Source organism: Engraulis encrasicolus, chromosome 19, assembly GCF_034702125.1.
Source record: "Engraulis encrasicolus isolate BLACKSEA-1 chromosome 19, IST_EnEncr_1.0, whole genome shotgun sequence".
NCBI classification, from domain to species: Eukaryota; Metazoa; Chordata; class Actinopteri; order Clupeiformes; family Engraulidae; genus Engraulis; species Engraulis encrasicolus.
The window spans coordinates 47,356,272-47,371,322 of NC_085875.1; the positions used below are offsets into that span (position 1 = coordinate 47,356,272).

The 15,051-nt window shown below is 41.3% G+C and overlaps 1 protein-coding gene across 1 annotated transcript; it reads right to left on the reverse strand.

Moving 5' to 3' along the window:
• Positions 1–12,977: 12,977 nt before the first annotated feature.
• Positions 12,978–14,829, reverse strand: LOC134469907 (C-type lectin domain family 4 member E-like). Its single transcript, XM_063223933.1, has 3 exons — positions 14,808–14,829; positions 13,307–13,538; positions 12,978–13,113 (listed from the first exon to the last, which is right to left on the reverse strand). The coding sequence occupies exons 1-3, from the start codon at positions 14,827–14,829 to the stop codon at positions 12,978–12,980; spliced, it is 390 nt and encodes a 129-aa protein (XP_063080003.1).
• Between the last annotated feature and the right edge of the window lie 222 nt (positions 14,830–15,051).

Genomic DNA, 15,051 nt, shown 5'->3' on the forward strand with positions numbered 1-15,051 from the left:
GCTTGTTGTTAGTGGTTCAACAGAAAAATAGTCACTTTTTAGAAAATCGTTTTTTTCCCTTTATCTTTGAAAGGCTGTGAAATCAAAAGGCTATGAGATGCAACTTTCTATCATACAGAGGTATACTCCAGAGACACATGGGTTTCAAGGAAATGTAGTGAGAATTTGCCATACCACCTGTGATGCAATTATGTATGATCGGGAGCATAAATTGCCATATTATAATATTTTATTTCAACATATTAATTAAAATGGTCATTCTGATGGTGGAACTATGAAGTAGAATATTTATATGAATTAATAATGGCATTTAAACCACTCCAGAAGGCTGATATAACAGCCAGAAGTGGCTTAAGAGACATTTTAATTTAGGCGATTTTTTTTTTTTTTTCTTCAAATGGTGTATTTACTAAATAGGCTGTAAAACCACAAAGCTATGAGATCCAGCTTGCTATCATACATGAATATACTCCAGAGACACATAGCTTTCAGAAAAATATAGTGAGAATTTGCCTTGCTGGTTGGTGCTGTTAAATAAATACTGACAATTGTATTATCAATTGAACCCATGCCTCTGTCTTTACTTACTTACCTGTGTGCGGGAAACCCTGGTTTAAAGCTTGGTCTAAGAACCATTGTTCAACAAGTATATCTGGTGGTGCAAGGCCACCAGTGGCGTAGTCGTTAAAACACACACACTTTACCTAAATCTCCAACCTACCCTCGGTTACACACAGGACAAGGGGACACTGGAAGGGAAACTGAGGCCACCTGGACTGGTGCAAAGGCCATTGAACTGCTTGGCTCTTAAAGACTGTGTTAAGTGTGTGGTCTTCATCAGACTGGGTGATGAAGACCTCGATAGAAGGACAATGAAATGGAATACAATGGACTTTGTGAAAACAACCAGACGACCTGGACTTTGCCGACGACCTTGCACTACTTTCTCACAATCACCAGCAAATGCAGGATGAGACCACTGCAGTAGCGGAGAACTCAGTAAGAGTAGGCCTTAATATCTACAAAGGAAAGACGAAGACCCTGAGAATCAACGGCAACAATCAAACACCTATCTACCTGGAGGGAGAAGCACCGGAAGAAGTGAATAATTTCACATACCTGGGCAGGAACATTGACAACCTAGGAGGCACTGATGTTGATGTAAAAATGAGAATAGGCAAAGCATGAGCCGCTTTCAACCAGCTGAAGAACATCTGGAAGTCCAGCAGTATAGCCATCAACACCAAGACCAGACTCTTCACTCTCCAATGTGAAGTCAGTTTTACTATACGGAGGTTTAGTGGGGTTGAAAGAATCTTAACCTAAAAGGCGAGGTGGGGACCTGGACAGAACTCTGCTTCAGAGAGAATGTTTTTGGATTCATGAACTTGGCTGCCTATCCCCAAAAGGGATGAATGAGGACTTTAATCTTGCTTGTTTCTTGTAAATGTGTCATCTGGAACATTTCTTGCATTTTACATACTGTCTATCTGAACTGCTTTGTTTGTAAACTTTCCTCATTGAATTGCCTGATTGCACCGCGCTCTTCCGTCTTGTTGGCGCGTCTCTGAAGTAATCAAGTAGTTAGGAAATGAATCGCACTCGTTTTTTTTTCTTCTTTCTTGTTCTTTTCTTTTTATTTAAAAATTGCAGGGACTGATATGACAGACGTTTCGGCTGCACAGAGCCTTCTTCAGTGTCACAGTCTCAGTCTATTTCCTGAAGTCTTTTAAAGCAACAACCTCCTTGTCACCTGTTGCTAATTGCTCATTAGAGGTGGCGCAGAGGTGCACCACCTGCTGGAGCATGAAAGACACTTCAACCGACAACAGTAACTCAAAAGATGGAGAAGGGAACAAACATCCAAAAAACAAAAACAAAAACAGCTAGACATTCAGTAGGCTATAGAAAAGAAGGCAGTTACCGAAAACAAGTTAGTTCAAAGTCCACATATAGCAGTAGCAATAGTAATTACAACCATTGTGAAAGAAGTAAAACAAAAATAATCAGAGAACTTTCATGTGAAATAAATTTCGCAGATGAAACGCTTGGCCACCCTGCAGATATCATCATTCCAGGATTTCAGTGGTTGGTCTGGGAAATGTATTATCTCTATACAGTCCTCAGCACCATTGGTGTCATTTGGTTCACCCTGCATCCAGAATCTGAAATGAAATGATCAAACAAGGTAGCCTATTTATCATTCTAAAACGTGTTGCTCAAAATAAACAGTAGTAAAAGTACTAAGTAAAATTGCATTTTACAAGGCACTAGGATATTTGGTCATTTCAAATGATCTTACCCAGATTTATTCAGACGTTTGCCATTTACCCATTTCCAGACACCCTCCGTCTGCACGTCACTGAGACCAATCCAGGCTCTACTTGTCCCTAATTGTGAGATGATACATTTCTGTTCCTCCTGACTGTCGATGATCAGCAGATGAGCTCCTAGATCTAGGCACGTCTGTTTGCTGTCAGCCCAATTTTTTTTACTGCTGGAAATGTAGTATAGACCCGAACCAAAATGTGTCCAGTCACCTGTAATAAGGAAGACATTTAATTCAGAAAGTTTTCTTTTTTTCAAGTTCAAAGTACTGGTATTCCTGGACCTGTTGGGGCTATCGATGCTTTTTCACCTGGATCAGTGCAACATCAGCGGAGGAAAAAAATGTGCCACTTCCATACGTATGTGTCAGACTCAGCAGGGCTCGACAATAAGTCAAGTCAAGCCGGCCTCATTGTCAATTTCTTTACATGCGCTGGTCATGCAAAGAATTGAAATTACGTTTCTTATTTTCCTATGCAGACATAGACAGTTAGACATAGACACTACACATACATTACACCTAGAGTATACAATACACACAGACATATAAAGTGCAAGACTGGGCAACAGAAGACATAGAACATGTATCTTAAAGAGGTGTTGTGCATTTTCTATGTCCTGTCCTATATTGTGACAATTCTGACATAGTGATAGTAGCATTGTGAAATAATAATAAATAATGGCAATTTGTAATGTGCAATATTATTTGAATGTTGTTTCGTGTTGTTTGAATCAGAACTAAGAAATGTGTTGTGTGTAGGTTTACCTTTGGGTTGGTAACTAGTTTTTCAGTGCAGTATTTCAAGTAACAGGCAGGGCCGCTGACAGGTTTTACTGGGCCCGGGGCAAAGTCATCTGAAATGGCCCCATACCCAACAATGTAATGGGGACCCAGTTATGGGCCCCCTATCTCCCTGGGCCCGGGACAACATACCCCTTTGTCCCGCCCCTGACGGCGGCCCTGGTAACAGACATGAAGCAGAAGCAACATGTGTGTGTGTGTAAGGGAGGCATGAAGCCGCAGAAGTAACAGGCATGAAGCAGCAGCAACGTGTGTGTGTGTGTGTGTGTGTGTGTGTGTGTGTGTGTGTGTGTGTGTGTGTGTGTGTGTGTGTGTGTGTGTGTGTGTGTGTGTGTGTGTGTGTGAGTGCTGTGTCGGTCGCGAACACTCTAATGTTCTACTGTAAGAGCCGGCTCTTTGAAGTGAACGACAGGAACCGGCTCCACAATGGGAGCTGTTTGGGAGCCAAATTATTTTATTTTTCATTTTTTACGGTCCTCCGGTGCCTCACTGTCTCTGCCCCTTCCTCTTGTTGCGCATATGTTCTGCAATTCCAACAGAGCCAACGATTTGAAAAAACTTTGCCAAGTTGGCCAAGATGTATAATGACCATCGGCAGGGGTTACAGACAGTAGTCAATTGAGCAGACACACGACAGGAGTCGACCAGAAACTAAGCAGAAAATATGTATGTACTGTATGGGGAGCCGAAAGAGCTGGCTTTCCATACTAAGAAGAGCCAAAAGAACCGCATCTCAGAAAAGAGCCGAAAATCCCATCACTAGTGTGTGTGTGTGTGTGTGTGTGTGTGTGTGTGTGTGTGTGTGTGTGTGTGTGTGTGTGTGTGTGTGTGTGTGTGTGTGTGTGTGTGTTGCTTTGCAGAATAACTCCTGCCTAACAGGAATAGCCCTCCGCCTCCACTGGCAGCCAGCTGGAGGGTTGGCAGACATACTGGGAGGAACCACCAGCATCTGCCCAGGCACTTGGCATAGCCCTACCAAACATCAAGTGGGGGAAGTTTAACAAGGCATACAGACTGAAGACTGACAACTACTAGTATCCCTCAAACTCAAGTGGTACTCTTGGATGGTGCAACATTCAACAAAAATTGAGGGAAAAGCCTAATCCTTGGTCCAGACACTTCAGTCGAAGTCCAAAACAATCTTAATTCAGTGGGATAGTATTGAAAAAGATTGTTTTGGACTTTTTAACTGGGCCAAGGATTTTATCCTTCATTTTTGTTGAGGCATATTGTCTGTTTGAGAGGGCATCCAAGCACAAGAATGCCAAAGGTGAAGTTGTGGAGAGGGGGCTGCTGAACGAGAAGATGAAGTTCACCCCCCCAACCCCCCACCCCCAACCCCCCCACTGCCTGTGTCTGTCATATCAAGGGAGCAGTCTTCTTCACCACGTAAAACTGGATTTTCAGCTCCCACTTATTTCATTATATTTTGAGGCCTTTGAGACCTTCTGAGGCCTCTGACCTCTGTGTGTGTAGCTCTAGAGCCCCCTGGTGGTCAGTCACGAAGCTGTGCAAAACTACACAGGTCAGGCAAGAGTCAGGCAAAGTATTCTACAGGACTCCTCTTATCCACTAGGGGGCTCTAGAGATACACATACACATACACACACACTGGTCTGGTGAGAACCAGGCTATCATATGGGGCACCTAAGTCTCCACCCCTTCCGGGCGGCTCATGGGGCTGGGAAAGCCAAGACTGGGTTGTAATGGACTGATCAAAGCTATTTTCCGATCCACCTCGCATTCCCCCGTCGATCACACATATGCTGTACCTCAGAATTAATGATGACCAATGGTGTGCTTGTTGACTTCACTTGGGAAGTGATTTTTGAGTGTGCGTGCAAAAACATGTAATTATTTGGACTACACAAGTCGCATGTCCGACGTGCAGAGGAGCAGCAGTAGCGTTGGCTGTGCCTTGGTTCGCGGAGCCCAGTCTAGCGAAAAAATCAACTGTATGCCTCGTGGTGCCGTTACGATATAGCCTCGTTTTTCGTGGTTGGGCGACGCACGCTGTCGTCGAGAGTGGATGAGAGAGAGGGCAAGAGAGAGAGCGTGAGAGAGAGACCACCCTAACCCTAACCCTTCCGTTAGGGGAGCGCTGTCATTGTGTCAGCTTCATGCCATCTCTCCCTTCCTCCAACATTGTCCCTAACCTTAACCCTAAACCTAACCCTAACCTTAACCCTAACCCTAACCTTAACCCTAAACTTAACCCTAAATCACTTGTTTGAAATGTTTGATTACCGTCGTTTCTAGTTAGCCTTCACTCACGCTTGATTGTTGCCATCCGTCCGCATTATTCTTCCCCCCACAACCAAACTACCCCAATTGTCAGTTCCCCCTTTTGTCACCCAACAACGAGAAACGAGGCTATTCGTAACGGCACCACGAGGCTTACAGTTGATTTTTTCTGTTTTTCTCGTAAGGAATTCACGAATGGCCCGAGATACGGTTGGTTCGCGTCAAATATGCACTGCCATCATATGTGAAATCCAGAGCACATGCCGAACGGGATGAGGATTTAGCTTGACTCGCTCCAATTACTCCCATTCAAAATTTTGAGAGCTTCAGCCCCACGACTCGGAATAGAAAGCCGTGACTTAGGTGCCCCATTACACTTCTGAATTGGAATTCCAAGTGTTCAAGTATTTACACACTTGAATATTTCAAAATGCACTGTACATACGCTAATAATGTTTAAAAGTGTATCTGTGAAATTCCTGTTAATATTTAACAATATTAAGGAACAAAAAAAAGTTTTCCATTTGGATAATAGTGACGGGGGTCTCGAAAATATTCTGAGGTTCATAAGGGGGTCGAGGCATAAAAGGTTTGGGAACCACTGGACTACAATACAATGGATTTAATGGTTTAGTTGTATTTATTTTACATACACGCCATACATTATTTTACTGTAGAGGGTCAGGTACACATGAGAACATTGGAGCTACTGTGAACCATTAATTACTAGAATGCACATGTTGAATATGTCAAGAAATATACATTATTTTTAAATATTTTGGAGATCATCTGATGCAATACAAAGCTGAACATTTGAAACACCCAGCAGTTGTTGTTACTCCAATGTGTATTTCTTCTGGCTATAACCCAGGATCAGAGAATTTAGGTGTAGATTTGGGTGTGGCCCATAATTGGTGGTTTGACATGCTTTGACAATGCAACCAAACAAGCTTTCTCTTTGCTCCATAATAGATAATTGGGTGTGCCCTTTTCTGAGAATCGTGCCCAAGGTGTGACTTTTGGAGAGAGGCTGGCTATATATATTTCAAACAACAACAGATGTTCTTCAATAGACAACGGCAACAGCAAGCATCTTTGGTTAGGTAAGTGCAAACTTGTCTGTCGTTCTTTTGAAGGACTGCTAATGTGTAATGCTTGATAACGTATATTAAGTCTCCTCCATGTATGATGTTACAAATTGAAGATTAGATGACTTATCAGCAGCAGAGCATAGTTAACCACTCTGGATAAAAGATGAACAATACAGACACATAAGAGATAGTGTTTGATTAATGTTTCATATGCATTTGGCAGTGAATTTACCAGTCCCTACCAACAACATGAGCGACGGTGAGTTTCTAATTTCCATTAAAGTCAATTATCTTTACACTGGTTATGAGTCATGTTCATTTTGAAATGTACATTTTGGGCATATTGTTAATTCATGTGTCTTTTTTTAATTATTGTATTCTCCTCTTTCATGTTCAGACGAAAAGGTAAGATGTGCTTTTCTATTAGCCTAATACAGAGTTTGCTGATGTTATTTCATCATTGTGGGTTGAAGAAGCCTCTCAGCAGGTTATTTGTCATAAATGTTTGCCATTTGATTTCTTTGTCCACAGCGCAAGCCTGAGCATCGCTTTGAGGATGACGTGAGTACAGCATCTAAGTCACAGCCCATAATCAAGACAGATCACATTTATTGAGACTCTACCATTCCACTGGCTGACACACTTACTGTATCCCGAACTTAGTCACTCTGATACAGGGAGTCAGCAATATGGGGTTCAATGTCTTGTTATACATTAATTAAAGCTCTTTAGACATGAAGTCATAATGTCCCTACCATACTGAATTCAAACCTGTGAGCATCAGATTCCATCTGCCAAAGCTGGCATTGTCCAATTTAGATAAGATTAGTTAAGACTAATGTAAGAAAATTATGTTTTATTTGAAATGGTTTTGGTGGAAGTTCCCTCTGTTATTTATTTACATTAAGAAATAACAATAATTTCTTTGCCTTACCATTTTTAGGAAGATGGACATGGAAAAGGAAAGGTACATTTTTTAATGATTTAATTCGTAATAGCCAAACTGTATCTGTGGTAAGTCTATGTCTCTTTCAATCTTGACCTCTTTTCATGTGCAGAGCGGTAAGTCCACCGTGATGTGTGAAAAAAAGTGAAAGCCAGTCACATTGATCATTAGTGTATGATCGCAAAGCTCTTCACCACACACATGAAACTACAGGAGTCTATACTACAAAGCTGGTTCAGGAGTAAACTAGGTAAAGTTAAGAGGTAATCATCTAGAAGCCCTGGAGCCCTCATTTTCTATAAGAAGATTATTTACCTCTTAACTTAACCTGGTTTTCTTTGTATTAGGCCCCAGTTCAGCCCAAGTATAAACAAGGGGTAGAAACAGCGGAACCTGTGAATTTGTGACATGACAATGAGTAAAATAAAGGCAACAAATGGAATTCAAAACCGCTGTGTGCGCCAGAGGGCTGGGTATAATCAGTCTGTCACTGCTTAATTATTAGTGATTGAGGTGGATGGACCAGTTTCCTGACTGTCATTCTCAGGATTCCATGTGATCTTCTGTAAGAGGTCATACAAGGCCTTAACCTCACATAACCTGAAAGAAATGTACTGTGTACTGCTTCTGAATAATATGTTACAAACTTTACTGATGGCACATGCTTTTAAATCCAATTGAAATCTCCACAAGTCTACACGAGTGTCCCAAAGGTTGGGAATGGGACAGCCTCTGCTTGTCATTGCCATACTGTACAGGTCCTTCTCAAATAATTAGCATATTGTGTTAAAGCTATTTTTCCCCCATAATGTAATGATAAATACACTTTCGTATGTTTTAGATTCATTGCACACCAACTGAAATATTTCAGGTCTTGTATTGTTTTAATATTGGTGATTTTGGCATACAGCTCATGAAAACCCAAAATTCCTATCTCGAAAAAATTAGCATATCATGAAAAGGTTGTCTAAACAAGCTATTTACCTAATCATCTGAATCAACGAATTAACCCTAAACACTGGCAAAAGTTTCCTGAGGCTTTAAAAAGTCCCAGCCTGGTTCATTACTCAAAGGAGGAGGACAAAAGAACAAAAAACAGCTGACAGCTAAGCATCAATGATATCTGGGTTTCCATAACCCTCATGCAATGCCACTGCCATTGACTTCAATGTTGAACACAGTCAGGTCAGCAGTCTAACCCATGACTGCGGTTTTGAGTAATGAACCAGGCTGGGACTTTTTAAAGCCTCAGGAAACTTTGACCAGTGTTTAGAGTTAATTCATTGATTATTTCAGTTGGTGTGCAATGAATCTAAAACATATGAAAGTTTATTTTCTATCATTACATTATGGGGAAAAAATGAACTTTAACACAATATGGTAATTATTTGAGAAGGACCTGTATGTACATGTATATGTACAACATACAGAAACCAGACGATACCAGATAAATTGGGAAAAAGGTATCACTGTTAGGGCTTAGCATGTCTGGCAGTGGCAAGACACATAGAAGAACCATAAAGAAACAAAAAGATGGCGCTGAACATACGGTATACTGTGTACTTTGTTTAAAGCTAAGCATTCAGCAATGTTGGAGTCAATATATGTGTATTTCAGTGACAGAGGAGAATCTGATCATTTTGATGACATTTTTTTTTAACAAATCCTGTTATTGAAAAAATATGGGATGGTAGTATTGACCTTGCTAAACTGCTCATACTTGGGGTTTTGTTTATCTGTTTTTATGAAAGACGGCATCTTTGCATTTGTTTGTGTGAATTAGTGGACCAGAATGAATTATATGAATTTCTTGAATGTAGTAATGCTTCACACATGCTTCACACATGCTTCTTTGCACAGAATCTTTGGAAATGTCACTTGAGTGTAGGAGGGTGTTCACTCACTGTCAATTCCCCTCATTGGACAATGGACAGGGGAAATGTGATTGAAATGATGAAATATGAAATATGTATGTATATTTTAAATACTGTATGTAAATATGTATTGGTGAATCAATTTTTGAAAAAAAAAACCTCATCCGATCTCGGAATCTTAGCTACGGTATATCAGACTTGGTTAGCCTGCCTTGCTTACTCAGTATTCCTATATCGCTACAACATAGTGTACTAACGCATTGAGAAACTGCAATGTGCCCCCTAATAAGTTCAGTTTAATAACTTGTTCAGTGACATCCATGTTTTGAGATGTAACAGACAACTACTGCATTGCCTCATTCCTTTTTGGCACCCACCAGGGCAAAGGCAAGGACAAGGAGCATGGACACGGGCATGGACACGGACCACCCGAGGGGCATGGACATGGCCATGGACCTGAGGACAGAGGTGGAGAGCATGGCGGAGGAAGAGGCGGTGGACGTGGTGGAGGACGTGGCGGACATCACTGAATTCCTGCAACCCGAACTACTGAGGGATTGGCTTACCGAACGCCTCATATTTGATTGATTCAATAAAAGTGTGTTAAATGGTTTATTGTGTCTTCTGTGACATGGTTTATTTTGTCTTCTTGTGTCTGCAAATGAAGTGTGTTGTAGTTATAGGTCTACGTTAGAAGATAACCCACATTTTTACATAAATAACAAACAAGCAAATAATGTGGTGAAAATGACAAATACTGAGTTCAAAAGCACCATGCACTTATTTGATTGACCAGTTGGTGATGCTTTATACCGTATGTTGGAGACTATGATTCAGTTCAAGATCAGCGTTGTAGAAGAGTGACCAAATATTTAAGAATATAGAACCGAAATGAACAAAATATGAGACATAACAGAAAACACACACAAAAGAACACAACTAGGGTGTATATCTTATGACTGAAATGTGGCTGAGGATGGCAATGGATGGTTTATCTGGTTTCATCTGTTTGCAAGTCACCATAAAAATGTCAGTGAAAACAACAAAGTTAAAATAAAGCTGCTGAATAGAGCTTTGAAATTAAACGTAGACCATAGCCGTTAGGAGACCCATTTTGTATGTCATAGTCCCTAAAGAAGTACAACTGTACAACTTCTGAACTTGCTCTTGCCACTTTCCCTTTGAATGCATGTCCGAGTTGTGATTCCTCCTTGGAGATCAGGACCAATCAGGATTGAGTTTCATCACCATAGTTTGCATAAATGTCTTCATTAAGCTCTATTTGCTCGATTGTACTCATATTTGATTCAGACCATCTCTCTGAGGATGTCACAGAGTTTTACTTCTTCAATGCTGCAAGTGTTGCTTATTTCTGGTAAGGCCTAATATGGTGTTTGATATATACTGCAGTGTGTGCTTCCTGAGATAATGTGTGGGGGTTGTTTAGACAGGAAACTCTCTAAACCAATTTCAAACATAGAACAGATACAGTCAAACATTGTTTCCACATTTGGTGGTGGATCATGGTGGTGGCTAAAACCCATGCTGATACATAAACACGTGTAAGTATCCATGCAAACCGTGGCACACATGACCACACTTGAGCAGAGAGCACGCTATCGCAGTTGAGCAGAGGGTTAGAGGACAACTTGATCAAGGACAGCAAATGGATATTCAGTGTTACTGTAGCCTACTGACCACTGTTGATCTCTGATGGTATATATATACATATATGTAGTTCTCATGCTGATGATGATAAGAAATACATAACATATCTGGAGATAACTGGTTAACTGTGACACCCTGTTTTAGGCCAGGGACATGCTTGCTGTGTGCCTTGAAGAAGTGTGCATGCAACTGTGTAAAGTGGGTCAAAGACGTCCAATATGACACTGTCCTTCAGTGCTAACAGATGTTTTTGCTTACTGTAACTGTGAAAAACATGAAATTTTTTTAAAAAAATTGAAAAGTGAAATGCATGAAAGCCAGCCAAAAAAATAATTAAAAAAATCTCTTTTTGCATTACAATAAGCAAAAGTATCCAAAGTATTGCACTGAAGGACATATTGGACGCCTTTGATCCACGTACACTTGCTTCAGGATGACCGGAGCACTTCACATGATACTGGAGGTATCATTTAGGCGGCAGGTAGCCAACAGGGCTCTCATTAATGCTTTCCTCACGGTTTTGTCACTGTACGCACACATTTGCGTACTTTGTGGCAGGTGTTGTCCCGCATGCAATATTGAAATACGCATGGCAACGAGTTTGTGCATGACATTTGCCCGTATAGGGTACATGCTTATCCTGCAGCAAGCATGTCCCAGGCCTTAATGACCAGCAGGTTCCAGGAAATAGTGCAACTCTGCTGAGTTTGGAGGTGTTTCTCCTTACTGCGCAAATGGCTTAGGTTACTTAAAAAATGACACATGACACTAATATTCTGACTCACTTATAGTTATGTTGCAATAATATGTTTAATATGTGGAAAATGCAGATAGATAAATGATGAACATGAGTGAAATCAAGTCAATGAAACAATTCTGAAAAAAAACTTCACAAGCCATGGGAAACCCCAGCTCCAAAATGCTATAGTGAGGAAATTGTGTTGAGAAGGTCAGGCATCCATAAATAAATGTCCATGGTTGTGACAATGACAAAGAAGGCCTGTTCCCAATAGGCTACATCATCTATTTTAAAACAAACATCTGCACTGTCATTGTGGTCCTAATGGCACATTTGAATAATAGTTTATTAATTGAGCATCAAAAGGCATGTGATATTGATGGTATTTTCAATAATATGAAACCAACTCCCCTGCTACTTACCAACAAGCATAATGTGCAGTAGGGTGTGTGGATAATCAATGGGAGCCCTATCTCACGCCTTTCGTAAAGTCTTCACGAAAAAAATAGAGTAATTTTCGTGGTGCATTCACGTTATTGCCCGCCTTTCGTAAAGTCTTCACGAAAATAATAGATTAATTTTCACGCTGCCTATTCACTTGAATTGCCCCACTGCTGCTATGGTTATCCAAACGTCTGCAGGGGCGGGGAGGGGGTGCTGACAGATTACTGCTGATACACTCGGGACTCACTAATTCGACGCCCTTTCGGTACTTACGCCTTATGTCCCCTAAACCTAAACCTAAACCTAACCCTAACCTTAACCCTACTTAACCCTAAACCTAACCTAACCCTAACCTTAACCCTTACCTTAACCCTAACCTTGACCCTAAACCTAACCCTAAATTGCTTGTTTGAAATGTCTGATTACCATGTGACGGTAGGCTACCGAAAGGGCATCAAACTAGTGGGTCGCTAGGCAACAGTCGGGCAATTCAAGTGAATAGGCAGCGTGAAAATTAATCTATTATTTTCGTGAAGACTTTACGAAAGGCGGGCAATAACGTGAATGCACCACGAAAATTACTCTATTTTTTTCGTGAAGACTTTACGAAAGGCGTGAGATACGGTTGTCAATGGATATATCTAAACCTTGCAAGGTGCAGTCAAGTGCCTGCAGTAATGAAGGATGGGCAATTTAGCCTGGCTCAAACTACACGACTATCGGTTCTCGGCAGAAAACCCCCGTCAAAATCGGACACACTTCTGGAGTCATGTAGTTTGAGCCTGGCTTTAGAGGCCATGCGACACCAGGAAAACAAAAAAAGAGGACTTTAATGTCAAAATTATATCTCACAGATATAGTCCCTGGTGAACCCACAGACATTATCATTCCAGCTTGTTAACGGTTTCTGTGAATCTATTATCTCTACACAGTCTTCTCCACCACTCTGGTCATTTGGTTCACCCTGCATCCAGAATCTGAAATTACATCACCAAATAAGGCACTTATCTCCCATATTGTTTTAGAAAAACTGTTCAAACTGTTACTCAAAATACTGTGTATAGTAGGCTACTATATATGGTAAGGTGTCAGAAGAGCAATTCATTTTGCTGGACATACTATACAATTTAACATTTTCTACTTTTAATTGATCATTTCAAATGATTTTACCTGGGTTTGCCAAGATTGTTGCCATCTACCCATTTCCAGACACCCTCAGTCTCCAAATCACTGAGACCAATCCAGGCTCTCTTCCCTTGTGCGTGGATAAATTCTTGTTCCTCCTGACTGTCAATGATCACCAGATGACCCCCTAGATCCACGCAGTGCTGTTGGCTGTCTGCCCAATTTCTCTTGTCGCTGGATATGTAGTATCGGCTGGAACCAAAACACTTCAACTCCCCTGTAATAATTCAAACACAATTATGTTAGGTACCCCGCCACTACAGAAAGAGAACATGTTAATTGCACTCCATTGCTGTCAGCCCAATTTATCTAACTGCTGGAAATGTATAGACGGGAACAAAAGCTCTTCCAGACAGGGATAATGAGAAAGAAATTTAATTCAGAAAAGGGTAATTTTCTCTTTTTCTCAGCTATTTAAGCAAACTCAGACCTGTGACTTTTCTGCACATATATGAACACACCAAAGTGTATCCATTCCAGAACACTCGAAAGTGAACTTCATGTATACTGAAACCTTTATTGACGTGGTCTCAGTACGGTTCGCTTATGAGTCCTGACAAATTACACTTGTGATTAGGTGTGATTGCTGAAGGAGAGCTCTAGAGGACCGGGGGTAATAAAAAAGAGGTATGACACACCATAAAAGCCTAATGGGACCACAAAGAGTAGCGGCTTCTTTTTATTATACACTCACAATATGGACAAAAATAGAATGGAGTCCTTTTGCTGTCGGTTTACTTAAAGCGGATTGAGTTTGGTTCACTTAAAGGGAACTAGGTGTCAAAATAAAAAATGTGGCATCTCCATTTAATATTACATGTGAGCAGGGCTCGACAATTAACTTCTCCCACAGTGACAAGTGAATATCACAAGTCACTAGCCATTCAGACTTTGTACGGCACACTTTTGTTGACAGTCAATAAACCTGGCTCTCAGGGAGTTCGGTCGATTCACTCAACATCTACATTGGGATGACACGCTCAATGCAGACCATTTGCTGAAGCATTCAGTCACGCCGTAAGGCCAATGAGCTGCAATGTGGGCGGGCCTGCCAACAGCCAAAACTGTTCGTCACATCGCTGACAAGTTCACCCCAGACGTTACCAGATCCTGTCTTTCAGAAGGGCTGGAAAAAGCGTTCACCAGACGTACAGGTCTACAAGCTCTATCTCGACGAAAGAGTTGTTACTCAAAGATGAGTATCTTTCATGCCATATTGATAGCTGTTTACTGTTTAGTTTGAAAACCGCTTTTGTGCTATGCTATCAAACTTTTGGCTGAATCGCTGACTAGCCAACGTGACCTCTAGCTGTGTTAGCTAAGTAGTAGTGCCACTCTTAGCTTGGCTCGGCAAACTGAACTACCGACTAGTTTCTACGAAGAGGCAAGCTTCATCAATTCACCAACAGAGGGATGACGACCCCGTTCCTTGCCTTAATGGCAGTGGATTCAACAATGCTGCCCAAGACTCCCACCATGTCTGTACTTTTTGTCTCGGATATACGCATGCTCTCGAGGAAGTCAACGATGTTGCGTATCCAGAGTGAAGCTAAATGCTAGCACTCGACGATGGCGCTTGCTGTTTATGCAACACGTGGTTAGCTTGCATGCTAAGAGCTGTTATGCCGAGGAGGACTGGGATACTCTGTTCGCTGATGGTCTTGATTGGGCTGAAGTCTCACAATTCCTCCAAACGTACAGCATACAAGGTGAATGCCAAAGTGCTGAAG